This window comes from Petromyzon marinus, chromosome 16, assembly GCF_048934315.1.
Source record: "Petromyzon marinus isolate PM22_M1 ecotype Great Lakes invasive population chromosome 16, UKy_Petmar_22M1.pri1.0, whole genome shotgun sequence".
NCBI lineage: Eukaryota > Metazoa > Chordata > Hyperoartia > Petromyzontiformes > Petromyzontidae > Petromyzon > Petromyzon marinus.
Genome location: NC_133682.1, coordinates 4,313,399 through 4,328,259, shown reverse-complemented (window position 1 = coordinate 4,328,259; position 14,861 = coordinate 4,313,399). Strand labels below are relative to the sequence as shown.

Here is a 14,861-nt window from a genome sequence, read left to right as displayed (position 1 = left end):
GGGTGCGTTTGTTGCGGTGCGCAGGCGAGCCCCGACTCACGGGCACCGGCACAGTGACCGTGCTGGTGGAGGATGAGAACGACAACCTGCCGAGGTTCGGCGCCGCCGAGCTCCGGGCCGCCGTGCCGGAGGACGCGCCCATCGGCTCCGACGTCGCGCTCGTCAACGCCACGGACGCCGACGCCGGACTTAACGCCATCATCAGGTGCCTTCCGGCAGCACCGCTGCCGTGACCTTTGTCGGGGACCCGAGGCGCGCTCCTTCACCGTTGTTGGCCTACTTACCCATGGGTGGGAATGTCCCACACAGGACTCAATCTGTGTGATACGCAAAGCTTCTCTCCAAAGGACAAGATAAATTCACCTGCTCCACCACATCCTCAGTGGCACGATTCCACATTACTAACGTGTGTATTGCTTGAAAATGTACTGTTTTGCTGTACTCCATTAAGGTATATATTTCAAAAGAACCTTTGTTTGCCTTATGATTTACGTGTTCCACTTGCTGCCTCTCGAATGTAATTTTGAGAAAATAACGTAATTATCTTATTAACTGTTAAGAAACGTAAGCGGGCTCGTACAGGATACGCCACGAGAATGGATGTGGTCGGTACTAACGATAGAGTGGAAGGCAAAGAAATGAACACGCCTGAGCGGATATCCACTGCGGAGGAGTTACGCGATCATCCATTGTGCACAAGACAGCTGGATTGTTGCATCGCCAAACCACGAGAGATGGCGACGGCTGGGGGAGGCCTACATCCATATAGGAGGCCTACATTCCCCCGCACCTCTGGTTAGCATGGTTGGCTACTCATGGTGCGAAAGAAGCTCAACATACATACATACATACAGTGGATAGGTGACGTCTGCTGCTGCCGCTGCTGCTGATCATCATGATGATGATCATGGAACAGAACCGATAGTATAAGGTCACCGCACAACGACCGAGAATTACCAATCGGTGCTGAAGCGTTCATTCGTTTTTTGGTGGGTGCGTGGAGAGCAGCTACCGACTGAGGGGTGGCGACGGGCACTTCTCCGTGAACCCATCCACGGGGCAGATCATCACGACGGCCAGCCTGGATCGGGAGGGCCGCGAGAGCTACGTGCTGGAGGTGACGGCGCTGGACGGGGGCCCCACCCCGGGCCTCTCCAGCTCCGCCACGCTCGTCGTCGCCGTCACCGACGTCAATGACCACACGCCGCGGTTTCTCAATGCCCCCTACGTGGCCTACGCGCCCTCGTCCGCTCCGGCCGGTATGGGTCACTATGCGGTACACGCAGGCACGCACGCGTGTGTGTGCCGCCCTGTGTAGAATTCCACGGTGCAAGCGTTAATGGGTGCTCGTTCTCCCTATGATCTATTGAAGCTACGCAAGTGATATTTGAACTGATTCTCAGTCTGCTCGAGGTAAACTGAACCTTGAATTAGTATAAATAAGTAAATTCCAGCACTGTATAAATATCAGCACTGTGGGGAGGCAAAATTTGCTGCACACATGTACGTATGTTGAACTTCTTTCGCACCGCACGTAGCCAACCGTGCTAATCAGGAGGTGCGGGGGAAGGCTGAGTATGATGCTGCATTTTACATTTGTTGGATGGGCTGCTAATTGGTTTGCTTGTCACTGGGTGAATTTGAGTTTATGGTTGGACTCATAACATTCCATCGTTATATTTTCTGAGAACTACCAAAACATGCCATCCACTTGTTAAAATTCCTGCATCAGCGGTCTTAAAAGAAGGCCATTATGTACTATGGCACATCTCACATTTTAACAGCATCTGTAGCTAAATTGTATGACAAAAGACATTTTCCCATGTACTTTTGGCTACATAATGCAGGAAGTAATAACCCTTAATGGGTTCTCATTAAGTGTAACAAAGGGCATTTAATCTAATTACGTTTTCTCACTTCTCCACATTCATTAGCTGTATGCAAAAAGTGAAAAATATAATGTACTTAAATGTTTCACCAGTTAGGCCTTTATTAGGTGCAATTAAGCCTAAAGTAATTTTTTTCCAAGCATGCAAATTAATAATTAACGATAATTACTGCAATTTCGTTCTACAATTGTGATATTTACGTAATTCGTCCCGGGCAAGCATTATTCTTACTCGCCGTTCTCGCACCCTGGATTGAATCGCAGAACAAACTTCCGCTTCACTCGCAATCGACCGCCGTTTTTGCGTGCCACTTGAACCCCTCTCGTTCGCCTGGCACTTGGCAGGAACTGCGGTGTTCGCCGTCACCGCCCGCGACGCAGACGCCGGCCCCAACGGGGATCTCCGCTTCTCGCTGAGCGGCTCGGCCTCGGCCGGCTTCTCCGTGGACCCCCGGCGGGGCGTCATCCACGCCGCCAGGGCCCTGCAGGGCCCCCGGGATGACCTTACGCTGACGGTGCGCGTGTCGGACGGCGGCGCACCACCCAGGTCTGCCGTCACCACCGTCACCGTCCGCTTCCGCGACGCCGGCGAGTTCCCGCGCTTCGCGCCCGGCCCGAGGTCCTTCTCATTTCGCGAGGACCAGCCCCCCGGCACAACCATCACGGTGGTGGCGGCCAGGTCAAGTCGGCGTGCGGGGCCCGTGTCCTATCACCTGGCCAGCGGGGGGAACCTCGGCGACGTTTTCGCTGTCGATCCACAGTCCGGGGAAGTGTCCGTTCACCGTGCTCTTGATCACGAGTACCAGCATCACTATGAGCTTGTGGTAGAGGCGAGGGACTCGGGCTTCCCTCCATTTTCCGCCTACCTCAAGCTGGAGGTGGACGTCTTGGACATCAACGACAATGCTCCCGAGTTCTCTTCATCGAGATTTTGGGCCAAGGTGCCGGAAAACACGCCCCCCAGAACCATCGTCGTCCTTACAGCGGTGGACAAGGACTCGGGAATAAATGGGCAGGTCGATTACAGCATTATCGATGGCAACATTGGAAACGTGTTTCGCGTCAACCCCAACTCCGGCGAGATAAGGTCAGTTTCTACGCTGGACCGGGAGAACGTAGCAAGCTATGAGCTCACCGTAAAAGCCACCGACAGAGGATCTCCAACTCAACATTGCACCGTGAAAGTGCTGATATCCGTCACCGACGAAAACGACAACTCGCCCCGCTTCACGCAAATCTTCAGCGCCCACGTGCGAGAGGACGCGGCGGTCGGCTTCCCAGTGCTGCGCGTGAGCACGTTGGATGCGGACGAGGGACCCAACGCCGCCATCACATTCTCGCTGCTCGACCCCAGCCTCCCGTTCTCCATCCACCCAAGCACGGGGGAGATCACCGTCAGCCGGCGGCTGAATCGCGAGGACCGCTCCGGCTACGCCGTGAAAGTCCGCGCGAGCGACCCGGCCTGGACGGTCAGCACGGACGTCACCATCGTCGTCGACGACGTCAACGACAATGCGCCGCGCTTCGGCCAGACGGCCTACTACATCGAGTTCCCGGAGCCGTCCGAGGGCGAGGCCCTCGTCGCTCGAGTCTCGGCCTCTGACGCGGACGACGGCGCCAACGGCCAGGTCTTTTTCTTCATGAGGTCGCAGACGGAGAACTTTCGCGTGGGCCGCGATTCCGGAGAGATCCACAGCGTGCGCCCGCTCCGCTACAGAGACCCGGCGGGCGGCGGCAGCGGGGCGAACCTCAACAAGTACAGCTTCGTGGTGACCGCGATGGACCGGGGCAGGCCCCCCCTCTCCAGCGATGCCACGGTGACCATCAACATCGTCGTGCCGAACGCCAACGCGCCCCGGTTCCTACGCGAGCGCTACTCCACGCCCGTCGCCGCCACCGTCCGCGCGGGCACGAGGATTCTCGACATGAGCGCGGTCGACCCGGACAGGGACGTCAACGGTCAAATCGCCTACTCCGTCGTGGGAGGGAATGCGTCGCGCCGCTTCGACGTGGATGCCGGCGGATTCCTGCACCTGCGCGCCTCGCTCGCCGGCGACGCGGGGTCCATCTTCAGCATCACCGTGGAAGCCAGGGACAGGGGCCGTCCGCCACTCTCCTCGCGGGCCACGGCGATCATCAGCGTGACGGAGGAAAACCAGTACGCGCCACGCTTCGCCCACCCGCCGCTGGAACTCAGCCTTCCGGAGAACCACCCGGCGGGGTCGTCGCTCGCGCGGGTCACCGCGACGGACACGGACGCCGGAGTGAACGGGGCGATCGTCTACTCGATCGCAAGCGGGGACGGCAGCGGCCTGTTTGACATCAGCCGGGCGAGCGGGGACATCCTGCTCGTGGGCGAACTGGATTACGAGACGAAGAAGCTCTACAACCTCAGCGTCTGTGCCGCGGACGGTGGCTGGCAAGCGAAGACTGAGTGCAGCGGGGTGAGCATCTCGGTCACGGACGTCAACGACAACCCGCCGATGCTGAACGCATCGGACTACTACCCGGTCATTCCAGAAAACGCACCGAGTGGAACGACAGTTCTCGTCATGGACGCCGTCGATGCCGACTCACCAAGCAACGCTGTGACAATGTACAGCCTGGATGATGGGGAAGCAGATTTATTTGTTCTCAATCAGAAAACAGGTGTTCTCACCACCCAGGGCTTCCTCGACTACGAGACAAAGCAGACGTACGAACTGACGGTTCGGGCTTTTAATTATCCGGATACATTCCACTACAGCACGGCACAGGTGCACGTGCAGATCACAGGTGTGAACGAGTATTTTCCAAGGTTCGTGCAGCGGGAGTACAACTTTGTTGTCTCCGAGTCGGCGCCGGTGGGCGCGCCGGTGGGCTCGGTGTTCGCCACGGACCGTGACGCCGGGATCGACGGCACGGTGTTCTATATGCTCTTCGGCGAAAGCCGGAGCAAGGGCTTCTCCGTCAACGAGCACACGGGGGAAATCATCGTCTCGTCCCAGCTGGATCGCGAGAGGGAAGCCTCGGCGACGCTCCGGGTCATCGCCAAAAACGCGGGAAGCATCCGCGGCTTCGACGTGGACGAGGTTCTCGTGAATGTGGCCATCACCGATGCCAACGACCCGCCCGTGTTTTCGTCAGCGCTCTACCACGGGCGCGTGAGCGAGGCGGCGAGCGTCGGTACCCACGTGGTCGGCGTCAGCGCCCACGACTTCGACTCGCCGCCCGGCTGGAGGACCTTCTCTTTTCTGATCCAGAGCGGGAATGCGGGACGGGCGTTTTCGATCAACGCGCACACCGGCCTCATCGTCGTGGCTTCCCCGTTGGACCGCGAATCCGTGCCGCTGTACAACCTCACCGTGGTCGCGGTGGACATGGGCGAACCCCCGGCGACTGGCACCACGGTGGTCGTTGTGGCGCTGGAGGACGTCAACGACAACGGCCCCTTCCTGTTGACCTCGTCAGCCAAGGTGACGGAGAACCAGCCTGCGGGGATGACGGTTCTCAACTTGGAAGCAGGTGACCCAGATCTTCCGCCAAACAAGGGACCGTACACCTTCCAGCTCCTCGGTTCTGACCCAGCCTGGCGCGGCTACTTCAGTCTGAGCTCTAGTGGGCTGCTCAAGACGGCGCGTCCAATTGACCGAGAACAGAAACCGGAATTTCACCTGCCGGTTGCGATCGCTGATGCCGGTTCGCCGCCACTAACCTCCACTGTCACGCTTCACCTGTCCGTGCTTGACCAAAATGACAACCCGTCGGAGGCCCGCGACGTGCGCGTGCACGTCAATTACTTCGGCAGCCCCTTCCCGGGCGGCTTTATAGGCGACGTCCGACCCAGGGACCCGGACATCTCCGACAGATTCAACTGCGATCTGACGTCTGGCCCGTTCAACGTCTTCAGCTTCCAGCCCAACACCTGCCGTCTCATTTCACAGCCGCGCTCGGCCGAGGGGCGCTTCGAGCTGAGCGTGCGCGGCAGCGACGGCAAGCACTCACCGGCCACCACCACCGCCCGTGTCAATTTTGGCTCGTTCTCCAATGCCACGCTGGAGAGCAGCGTGCTGCTTCGGCTGTCTAGGCCCAAGACGCCCAGGGAGTTCATCGGGCAGTACCTGCGGGATTTCGTGCAGGCGTCGGATGCTCGCCTGGGCAGTCAGGCGGCGAGCGTGCAGCTGTACGCCGCCTTCGTTTACGGGAACGCCACTCACCTGCTGCTGTCGGGGCGGCACACGGGCGGAAGGTACCTGAGCTCCGACATCCTCGCTGCTTTCTTCGCCTCCAACTCGGACGCCATCCAGCGGCAGAGCGGCGTAGTCGTGGACGCGGCGAACGTCGACCCCTGCGCCGCGCCGTCTCCCTGCGCCAACGGCGGCCACTGCGCCAAGCGCCTGGCCGTGGGGCCCACGACGACGGTCGTAGAGAGCGCCTCGGTCATTCTGGTGTCGCACGAGGTCCTCGAACCGGCAGTTTGCACCTGCACCGCAGGCTACGCTGGGACCTGGTGCGAGGCCGACATGGACGAGTGTCTGTCAACGCCCTGCCGGCACGGTGGCTCCTGTCAAAACCTGCCAGGTGGTTTTGCGTGCCGCTGCCTGCCAGGGTTTTCCGGGACAGCATGTGAGACGGACGTGGACGAGTGCCTGGAGGGACCATGCCAGAATGGGGGCCTGTGCCACAATACACAGGGAGGCTTCGCCTGCGACTGTTCTGCGGGATTTTCAGGTTAGGCGTTTTCACGTAATTGTTTTAAAACGAGCAAGCCGTTAATTATTGTAAATGCACCGTGTACACGCATGTTTTTTTTTTACAAAATACAATACTTTTCATCGCTCGAAATTAGTTTTACTGACATTTTTCTATTGTGTAGAAACAGCAATGACGGTTAAATAAATTCCTTGCGCGTCGAACCTTCGATTCTGTCGACTCGCAGGCAAAATCTGTGATGTGACGGTGGACAACTGCGCTTCGTCTCCGTGCTACAACAACGGCTCTTGCGTCAACACCGCCACTGGATACTCATGCCGATGCCCGTTTGGTGAGTGACTCTCCATCTGCACTGTCAAGGCAGAGCGACAAAAAGCCGACCGCGGCCATAATTGGCAATGGACATTTCGGTAAATTGAATTCGCGTGAAATCGTAGACCGTCGCGAACTAACTTGGCAATGGTCTTGATGCGGAAAAAAACCCAAAGCGCACGAGAATGCACAGTGACATTCCCCCTTTCTTCGCGAGTCAGAGCACAAGGCAGGCCTGTGCCTCTCGTTGCGAGGAAAGTGCTACGGCTCAAGCGACACGTGTCTGCGCGCGCGCGTTGTGCGCGCGTGTCCCCCAGGCATGAGCGGTGCGCGCTGCGAGCTGACCAGCTACGGTTTCTCGGAGCTCTCCTTCCTCGAGGTCCCGGCGCTCGACGGCCGCAGCAACGTCCTCGCCGTGGAGTTTGCCACGACGCGGCGCCACGGCCTGCTGCTCCTCACTCACGGCGCGCTCTCGCCGGGCACGGCCGTCGCTGCTGATGCCGAGTTCCTGGCTCTGGAGGTGCGCGACGGACGCGTGCGCTTCTCCTACAACCTGGGCCAGGGCGCGGTGCACATGGAGACCGCCCAGCCGGTGGCCGATGGACATTTCCACACGGTTATAGCCAAGCGCTTTGGAGCGGTGAGTCCACCGCGGGCAGTGGTGGCCTGCGGGTGTATATATATAGAGATATCGATGGTGAGCAATGGGAGCTCATAGTAATAGGGGAGCAAGGGAGGAGGGAGAGGGGGGTATATACAGTTTGTAATCTTCGTAATAAGCAGGTAATTATTGTTTAGGATTTCGTTTTTCAATAGTGGGGCCATCCCCCGCGGCCTCTATTGATGAGAACCCACGGACCTCAAGCAACATTGCTGTAAAATCTACCCCCCTCCCCCCCTCCCACGTATATGACTCATAATGACATATATACACACAATATATGTACTATATATATTAAATGTTTCTTTAGCAGGTGGCTCGCTTCATTAAACATGTACATTAGATCAGAGGATTATGGCACACAGTCACGCGTTTGTGGTGGTCTTTGATTGACCGAGTGAAATAAAATAAATTGTGGTGGTTTTTTTTGTTATATTACATTTTGCCAAGCATTGAATAGTGCGCATTCCGGCCAGCCTTCAAATAGGTGTTTGTTGACTCACGTTGGCTTTGTGCATTCCTCCGAACACCCCTTACAGAAGCAGCAAGCTTGTTCATATTACTCCGTTTGAGACCACGCTGTGCCTCGCTAGACCGACTCAAATTATATGTTTCTTTTTATTGAATATTACCATTTATATACTCAATGATTTATTGGAAAAATAACAAATGTTCCCACTGTGTGTGTGTGTTTTAAATAAGATACCCTATACATAATTGCTTGAAATGTATCACTTGAGGCTGCAACACTTTTTTTTAATAATGAATAATAATGATTTACTATACTTTGTCAATGACCTGCCTTTGAGCAGAGGACTTAAAAAAGAAGCCCTCTTGTCGATCTTCTACTGAATGAAGTTCTGCCCACTCTATACTAGTCATTGGGGTTGTTTTACCATCTAGTGGGTGGCAGGGTGGCCCAGTGGCATCACTCGTGCCTCACATCAACATGCCTGGGTTCGATTCTCGACCCGGGCACCTCTCTGCATGGCGTTCGGAATGTCCCCCCCCCCCCCCCCCCCCGTTCTTCATGGGTTTCCTCCAGCTTCTCTGGTTTCCTCCATTAGTAAAAAAAAAACCACCCAATACAATGTAGCTGGTATTGCCAAAGCATCTCCATTCTGAAAAAAGTTACCTGCAAATTGTTCAATTAGGGTTACGCATGTGAACATCGCCCCCCCACTCTGCTGTGAAATTTGGCAGGCGCCTCCTTAGGAAAAAGTGTTGAGACTCGGTGAGGATTTTACTGGGTAAAACGCAAGCAAAGCGATACTCCTTGGCTGGTCACTGCAGCAGGGTCGGTAAAGAGAGGGAGCTCAGGACCATTTCGGATAACACTCGCCACTGCTGTTAGCCGTGGCTGAGGATAATACACAGGCCTATTGATTATTCGTGCTGTGCACTAACCACTGCTCACTAACTACTGCGCTATTGCTCTACCCCAAACATTTATTTATCTCAAATAATTTGTGAGAAATCTTGTTTTTTTTTAAAAATACAACAATACTACAGGACATAGAATATAAATATGTTTGAGGTGGTAGAATTGAGTTAGCTTTGAAATAACAATACCCCTTATAGAATGACACACTCATTCTGTTTAATAACATTACTGCATGCAAAAGTATTTCATAATTGAAACTTAAGCATTTAAGTTCTTCCAATAAAAACAGCAATACCAGAATGAGCTTATTTCATTAGCCGAGGTTATTAAATCATTCAGTTATCCAATTAGTGACCATTTAAATTGCAGGCGTGCGGCTTCCAAAGAGACTACGTGGCCTTGCCTCTAGTGCCCCCCTCCCACCGCGTGCGTAGTGTAAACAAACACGCGTACGAACGCGTGTAGCGTGAGCGACCTTTTTTATTGGAAGCAGTCCTACCCGGACTCTGCACCACAACTTTTTCCTGCGTCTTCCGTAGGGCAAAATAAATAAAAAAGCCAACCTTACCGTCGGTTAACCAAGCCAGAGTTGTGGCCAAGAGAGGCGAGCTTCTCGGGCTGCCTGCAGATCGATGCAGGGATTCTAACAACAAGAACAGTTGCGGCGCAAAACGGCGAAGGTTTATACTGGCGGGTTGCAGGTTCGCCGGGACGGTTAAAGAGAAGGCGAATAGCTCGGTTATTTCGTACCGCCGCGTGCCTGTTTAATACGCGCAATGCTCACCGGGGGGCTGGTAAATTCCCACAGCGGCATGCGTGTGGAAGCTTTTCGAGGGAGACGTTGTACAAGAGCCAGGGAATGTTGGAAGGCACTTTCTTAAAACCACTGGAAATAGTCAAAATTGGCTCAGAGAGGTGGAATTATGGCGGGGGCATGATGAGGCTCGCGACCAAGAACGTGCACACCTCATCCATCCCCGGGTAATTTAAACGACTTTTAGTCGAATACGTTTGAAAAAAAAAATGGTAATTCCCCCGAGCTGTTTTCAGAGTCATTAAGCTGAAAACACTAACTAGGTTTGAGTCCATATTAGTTCATAACAGGCCTTGGCTGAGAGAACCGGGGCAAGGATTGCCCGGGTGGATTGTTGCCTAAGTCGATCCAGTGGCTTCGCCAGCTGTGTGCGGGTTGCCATATTACGAGGCCGTGTTTGCTTATGATCCGTGTGCGTGTGCCTCGTCAAATGATTTGTTGGCGACAGCGGGCTCAGGCGAGGCCCTGCTGCGCTCTGAGTGTTATCTGGGGGAAACTCGAGCATTGAATTCATCAAGGCGACCTGACCGCAGGACATTTCCCACCCCCACCACCCCCGCAGTTTTTTTTTTGCCAGCGTTGGCCAATCCCAGCACATGCTGTGCCATGCATGCCTCGGTTTTCATTGCGCCGTTTTTCTCACCGCATGTTTAATTCTCGTATAACAAGTTAAGGCAAAGGCTGCATCGCCGCTATCGATTTTTTACGCCACTGACTGGCTGAAGAGCCGCCACTGGAGGGCGCTCTAGAGATCCCCTCTATACAGGGTACATTGGCCTACTCATCCACACGCGGCTGGACATCTTTGTCCTTTCCCCCGCGCCTTCGAGTAGCACGGTCGGCTACGTACGGTGCGAACGAAGTTCAACGTACGTGCTTACATCTTGGAAGAGAGGGGTGTCCCCACGTTTTACGCCACCACGCTCGAACTGCCGATTGATTGATCATGATGTACCGCTGTGTAAGAAGAGGTGAAGGTGGTGGTGGGGGGGGGGAGATGGAGGGTCTAGTAAAGCAACTTGCACAAATCTTTCAACTACAATGCTGGGAGATGGAATCGAACTGAGCCTCTTTAGATCGTAATTCCACTGTTCCAACCATTCCAACTCATGGGAAGCACCCCACATTTGTAATTTATTTCAGCAAGTATATACACACACATATATCTTGACAAACAACCAACAATTTGTTTCTGTCGGTGGTTTTATCCGGAAAACGTATTTCCTCGCTGATACGTTTGGCGAATACAGCCTGCGAAATCGCCTGCTGTGTTGGACGCGTTACCTCTGTTGTCAAAACATTTTTTTTTTAAAGATTCACGTAAATAGCGGAAAATTGCCCAGAGCACGCTCACCGCGTCCGTAAAGTGGGCGACGATACGAGTAATTCACCTACCCTTTAAAGTAGCGGAGTTATCACCAAAAGCCTCACCATCCTGCACTAAAGTGGACCATGAAGGTCTTGTCACGTAGTTGTTGTAACTGGCATGCACACATGCACCAATGTTGCAGTCCAAATTTATTGCGCTTGTAAATTACCGACCGGGAACTACCGTAAATTTATATTTAAAACACTTCCGTCGTGTTTGCCGGACATCTCCGTGAATAAGCTACAATGGCTGTGTAGACACGAGAATGCAATAATATTGTGTAGCCTTTTGTCTGTTACTGAAGGCCCAGCCTGGCTGGTGACAATGAGCAAATGTAACAATCACTGCTGATAAACATGGTATTATTTATGAGTTCACACATTGATCAGGACTCTGTCAGATAACTTCACTGATTTACTAAAATGGTTGACATTGCTCCTTAACAGTATACATGTACAGTCTTTTTGTCAATCCACTGCTGGATGAGGGTCTCGCCACGCAGTGCAGGGCCTCTGCTTAGAGTGGGCTCAACCCCCCCCCCCCCCCCCGTAATTCTATAATTGCCACTCACGAGAGCGCAATCAATTGCGGCAAACTGGGAAATGCGGCACGAGAAGCAACGCGTTGCGAGCCGCGACGCGTGCCGGCGTCTTGACCCGTTTGCTTGCTTGTTTGTTTGTTGTTGTGGCTGCGTTGTCGTCACTTTGCAGGCCGGGTCGCTCGCTGTGGACGACTGCCCGGAGAATTCGGTGGCCGGTTACTGCTCGACCAGCAGCCCTGGCACTGGGTCAGCGCAGTGAGTGACGTCCCTTTACGCGTCGCCCGAGCAACTTTTTAGTCTGCGCGCTGCCAGGCATGATGAATGTCTGCCGTGAAGTCAAGGTCGTCTGTTTGACCCCCCCCCCCACCCCCACCCCCGCGTTTCAAGGGTTTTCTTGTATACTCGGTGCACCGATTGCCGATCAGGTAAATGTTCAATAAGTGTACAGAGATTGGACAATGGCCATTCATTTAGTTGTTAAAACCATGCGTTTTTTAAAATAGTATATTATAATCGAAATAAATGCATACATATCAATGGTGAAACTAATTAATCTCAGATTTGCAGACGATTGAGTCCTCCTCGTGCGCAATGGGAATGCACTGCAGGAAATCTTCGAAAGACCAAATAACAAAGGTCGCAAAGTTGGGTTCAGGATGAATGTGAGCAAAACAAAAATCATGTACAATAACTTCTAGGCAGAAAAATAATACATTCTTGAATTAAATAATTGCTCCAAAACATGACAATCCGTCGAATCCCAGCAGGTTTCCAACATCTTCGTCGTATAAGCATGATAACATTGGCACGTGTCACCTAGCACACCGCTGAGAGGACGGTTACACACCGAAAGCCATCCACTCACTGACCCTAACCATGGCATGTGAGTAGACTGCGCTTATCGGAAGCCCTGAAATGTGACATGTTGTTAAACCGGATGATACAATAGCAGCACTTAAAAGGTGTCTTCGAAAGGTGAGTGCAATGTATCATTCGTGATGTGCCCTGAAAGGCTGCCACTTTGACATCCCGACGCCCTTCCCCCAAGGACGCTGGACGTGCACGGTGGCCGCGCGTGGGCTGGTGGGGTGGCCTCGCTCCTGCCCCTGCTGCCGCTGATCCGGCGCAGCGGAATATCGCACGACTTTGTCGGCTGCGTGCGCGAGTTCAGCATCAACGGCGCCCCGCTGCAGCCCAGCCAGGCGCTCACCGCCAGCGGCGTCCTGGACACGTACGTGCGCTCGCCAGGGGTCATGTTCGAAGCAGTCGTAGGAGAGTGCAGCGTGGAGGAGAGTAGAGGGCGGTCTTGAGACTCGACCAGAAACAGTGGTAATGAGTCGGCAGCTTAGGTGGCAGGGGGGAAGGGAGTGCCAGCCCATGCGCTCAGCAGAGGAGGAAGAGTGACCTCCCACCGACTGAGGGTTGATTAGAGGCTTCCAACAGAAGTCCTTGGTTTCTGGGGTAGAGAGTGCTTGGAGGGTGGTACGGTTTGATGAGATGACAGGGGAGAAGTTCACAGCGGTACACTCCTCATGCAATAATCTGGCTCAAGCACCTCAATGTAAAATTATAGTTTTGATTTAAAGCTTTCATGACTGCAGGGATTCATATTATTGTTTCTTTCGGTAAAGTCTCGTAGAAGGGAAACAATAAAATAAAATAAATAAAAAAATATATAAAATAATTAAATTCTCGCGACGTTTCGACTGCAACACACGACGTTTCGACTGCAACACAAGCAATCATCATCAGGTGTGAAAACCACAGCAAGAAAATTTGAAATTGTGTTGCTCTGGTGATAATTTTTGCATTACATCTATATCAGGCATATGAAGAAGTAGAAGAAGATGGGAAGAGGTGGGCAGGAGCAAGTCCATGGAGGAGGATATTGAAGACAATGAGTGGGATCTTGAAACTGATCCGGCATTGATTTGGGAACCAGTGGAGCCATCAGAGCATTGGGGTGATGTGGTCTAATTTACGAGTTGTCTGGCAGCAGCATTTGGAGTTTGGAGATGTGTGATTTTGGAAAAGGCATCAAGGAAAACATTGCAATAATGGAGAGTTTTGCTATGAGATGGTATATCCTCGTTAATGCTCAAGTTCAGTGCACATTGTAACAAGATTGAAGGGGGCAATATTGCCAAGTTTGTAAACTACTTGAGCACACCTTTTCTTGTTCAATGAGCTTACATTTTCTCTGCCGTCCCTGCGGGAAGAGTGGACCACTGATGCCACGTTCATCTTCCAGGGGCAAACCGCTTCCACGTCACGTGCCGAGTAGCACAACGTGGCACGAGCTGCAAAAATATACAAAAAGGTCCTTCGGCCTGTGGGATCACGGAACACACACCGCCAACTTAACACCGTGTGGTACAAGCCACACGCTGTGAATTTGGGGTATTTTTTGGGCCAGACGATTGATGTCATACAAGATTTGTACTTGCCCATATGAGATCATTTTGCATGGCTTTACAATGAAACATATTTAATGGATGTGATTCATATTAAGAACAGAAACCAGACATGCTGCATTACATGACATTAAAGAATTGTACCGTTGATGAAAAATGAAAGGCTGCCATTAATATTTCAGTAATTTAATTACATATTTCTTTTTTCTGTATTTGGTAAAATGTATTCATGCATTCATTGCTATTCTAAAGCACTCTCACCCAAAGCTTGGCTATAAGCTAATACCCCCTGAATTTACTTTGGTGGATGAGCAACAGTAAATTTTCGTAAAGTCAATATACTCTAAAACGCACTGGCAAAGTCTTCATGGAAAAATTGGTGTGTCTTCATTATAAAAACAGCAAAATCCTTTTACAAGTGAAAAAAAACCGAATCTATTTCTAAAATAACATAGCTTTTCTGGAACAGTGTAAAAAGAACACATGTTGAAAATCAACACAGAATATCACGTTTGTGGTAAATTAGTTCTTTGTGGCTTTCCAGAGCTTTGGTGCCCAATAATACTTGCCCTGGGTGTTGGCCAAATGAACGAATACTATAATGCACACTGTGTACAACAGAGATGTTTTAAGAGCATTTGAGACATAGCAAATCCAACAATACATGATACTTTAATCCCAAGCAGCTGCTATAAATTATCCTAAACTTGCAGTGGAAAAAAAGAGTTAAATGTAGTAGTTGTGTATATATCCATTACTTACTTCAAACACCCAGAAAGCCAAATT

General features: G+C 52.4%; 1 protein-coding gene across 1 annotated transcript in view; it reads left to right on the top strand.

Moving 5' to 3' along the window:
- The window catches only part of FAT4 (FAT atypical cadherin 4), a 130,038-nt gene that overhangs the window by 103,736 nt on the left and 11,441 nt on the right, over positions 1 to 14,861 (top strand). Inside the window, exons 12-18 of the mRNA XM_032955021.2 lie at positions 25 to 205; positions 1,009 to 1,259; positions 2,234 to 6,598; positions 6,807 to 6,911; positions 7,210 to 7,532; positions 11,831 to 11,916; positions 12,710 to 12,892. Coding sequence (XP_032810912.2) covers positions 25 to 205; positions 1,009 to 1,259; positions 2,234 to 6,598; positions 6,807 to 6,911; positions 7,210 to 7,532; positions 11,831 to 11,916; positions 12,710 to 12,892 — 5,494 coding nt within the window. The remainder of the gene's footprint in view (positions 1 to 24; positions 206 to 1,008; positions 1,260 to 2,233; positions 6,599 to 6,806; positions 6,912 to 7,209; positions 7,533 to 11,830; positions 11,917 to 12,709; positions 12,893 to 14,861) is intronic.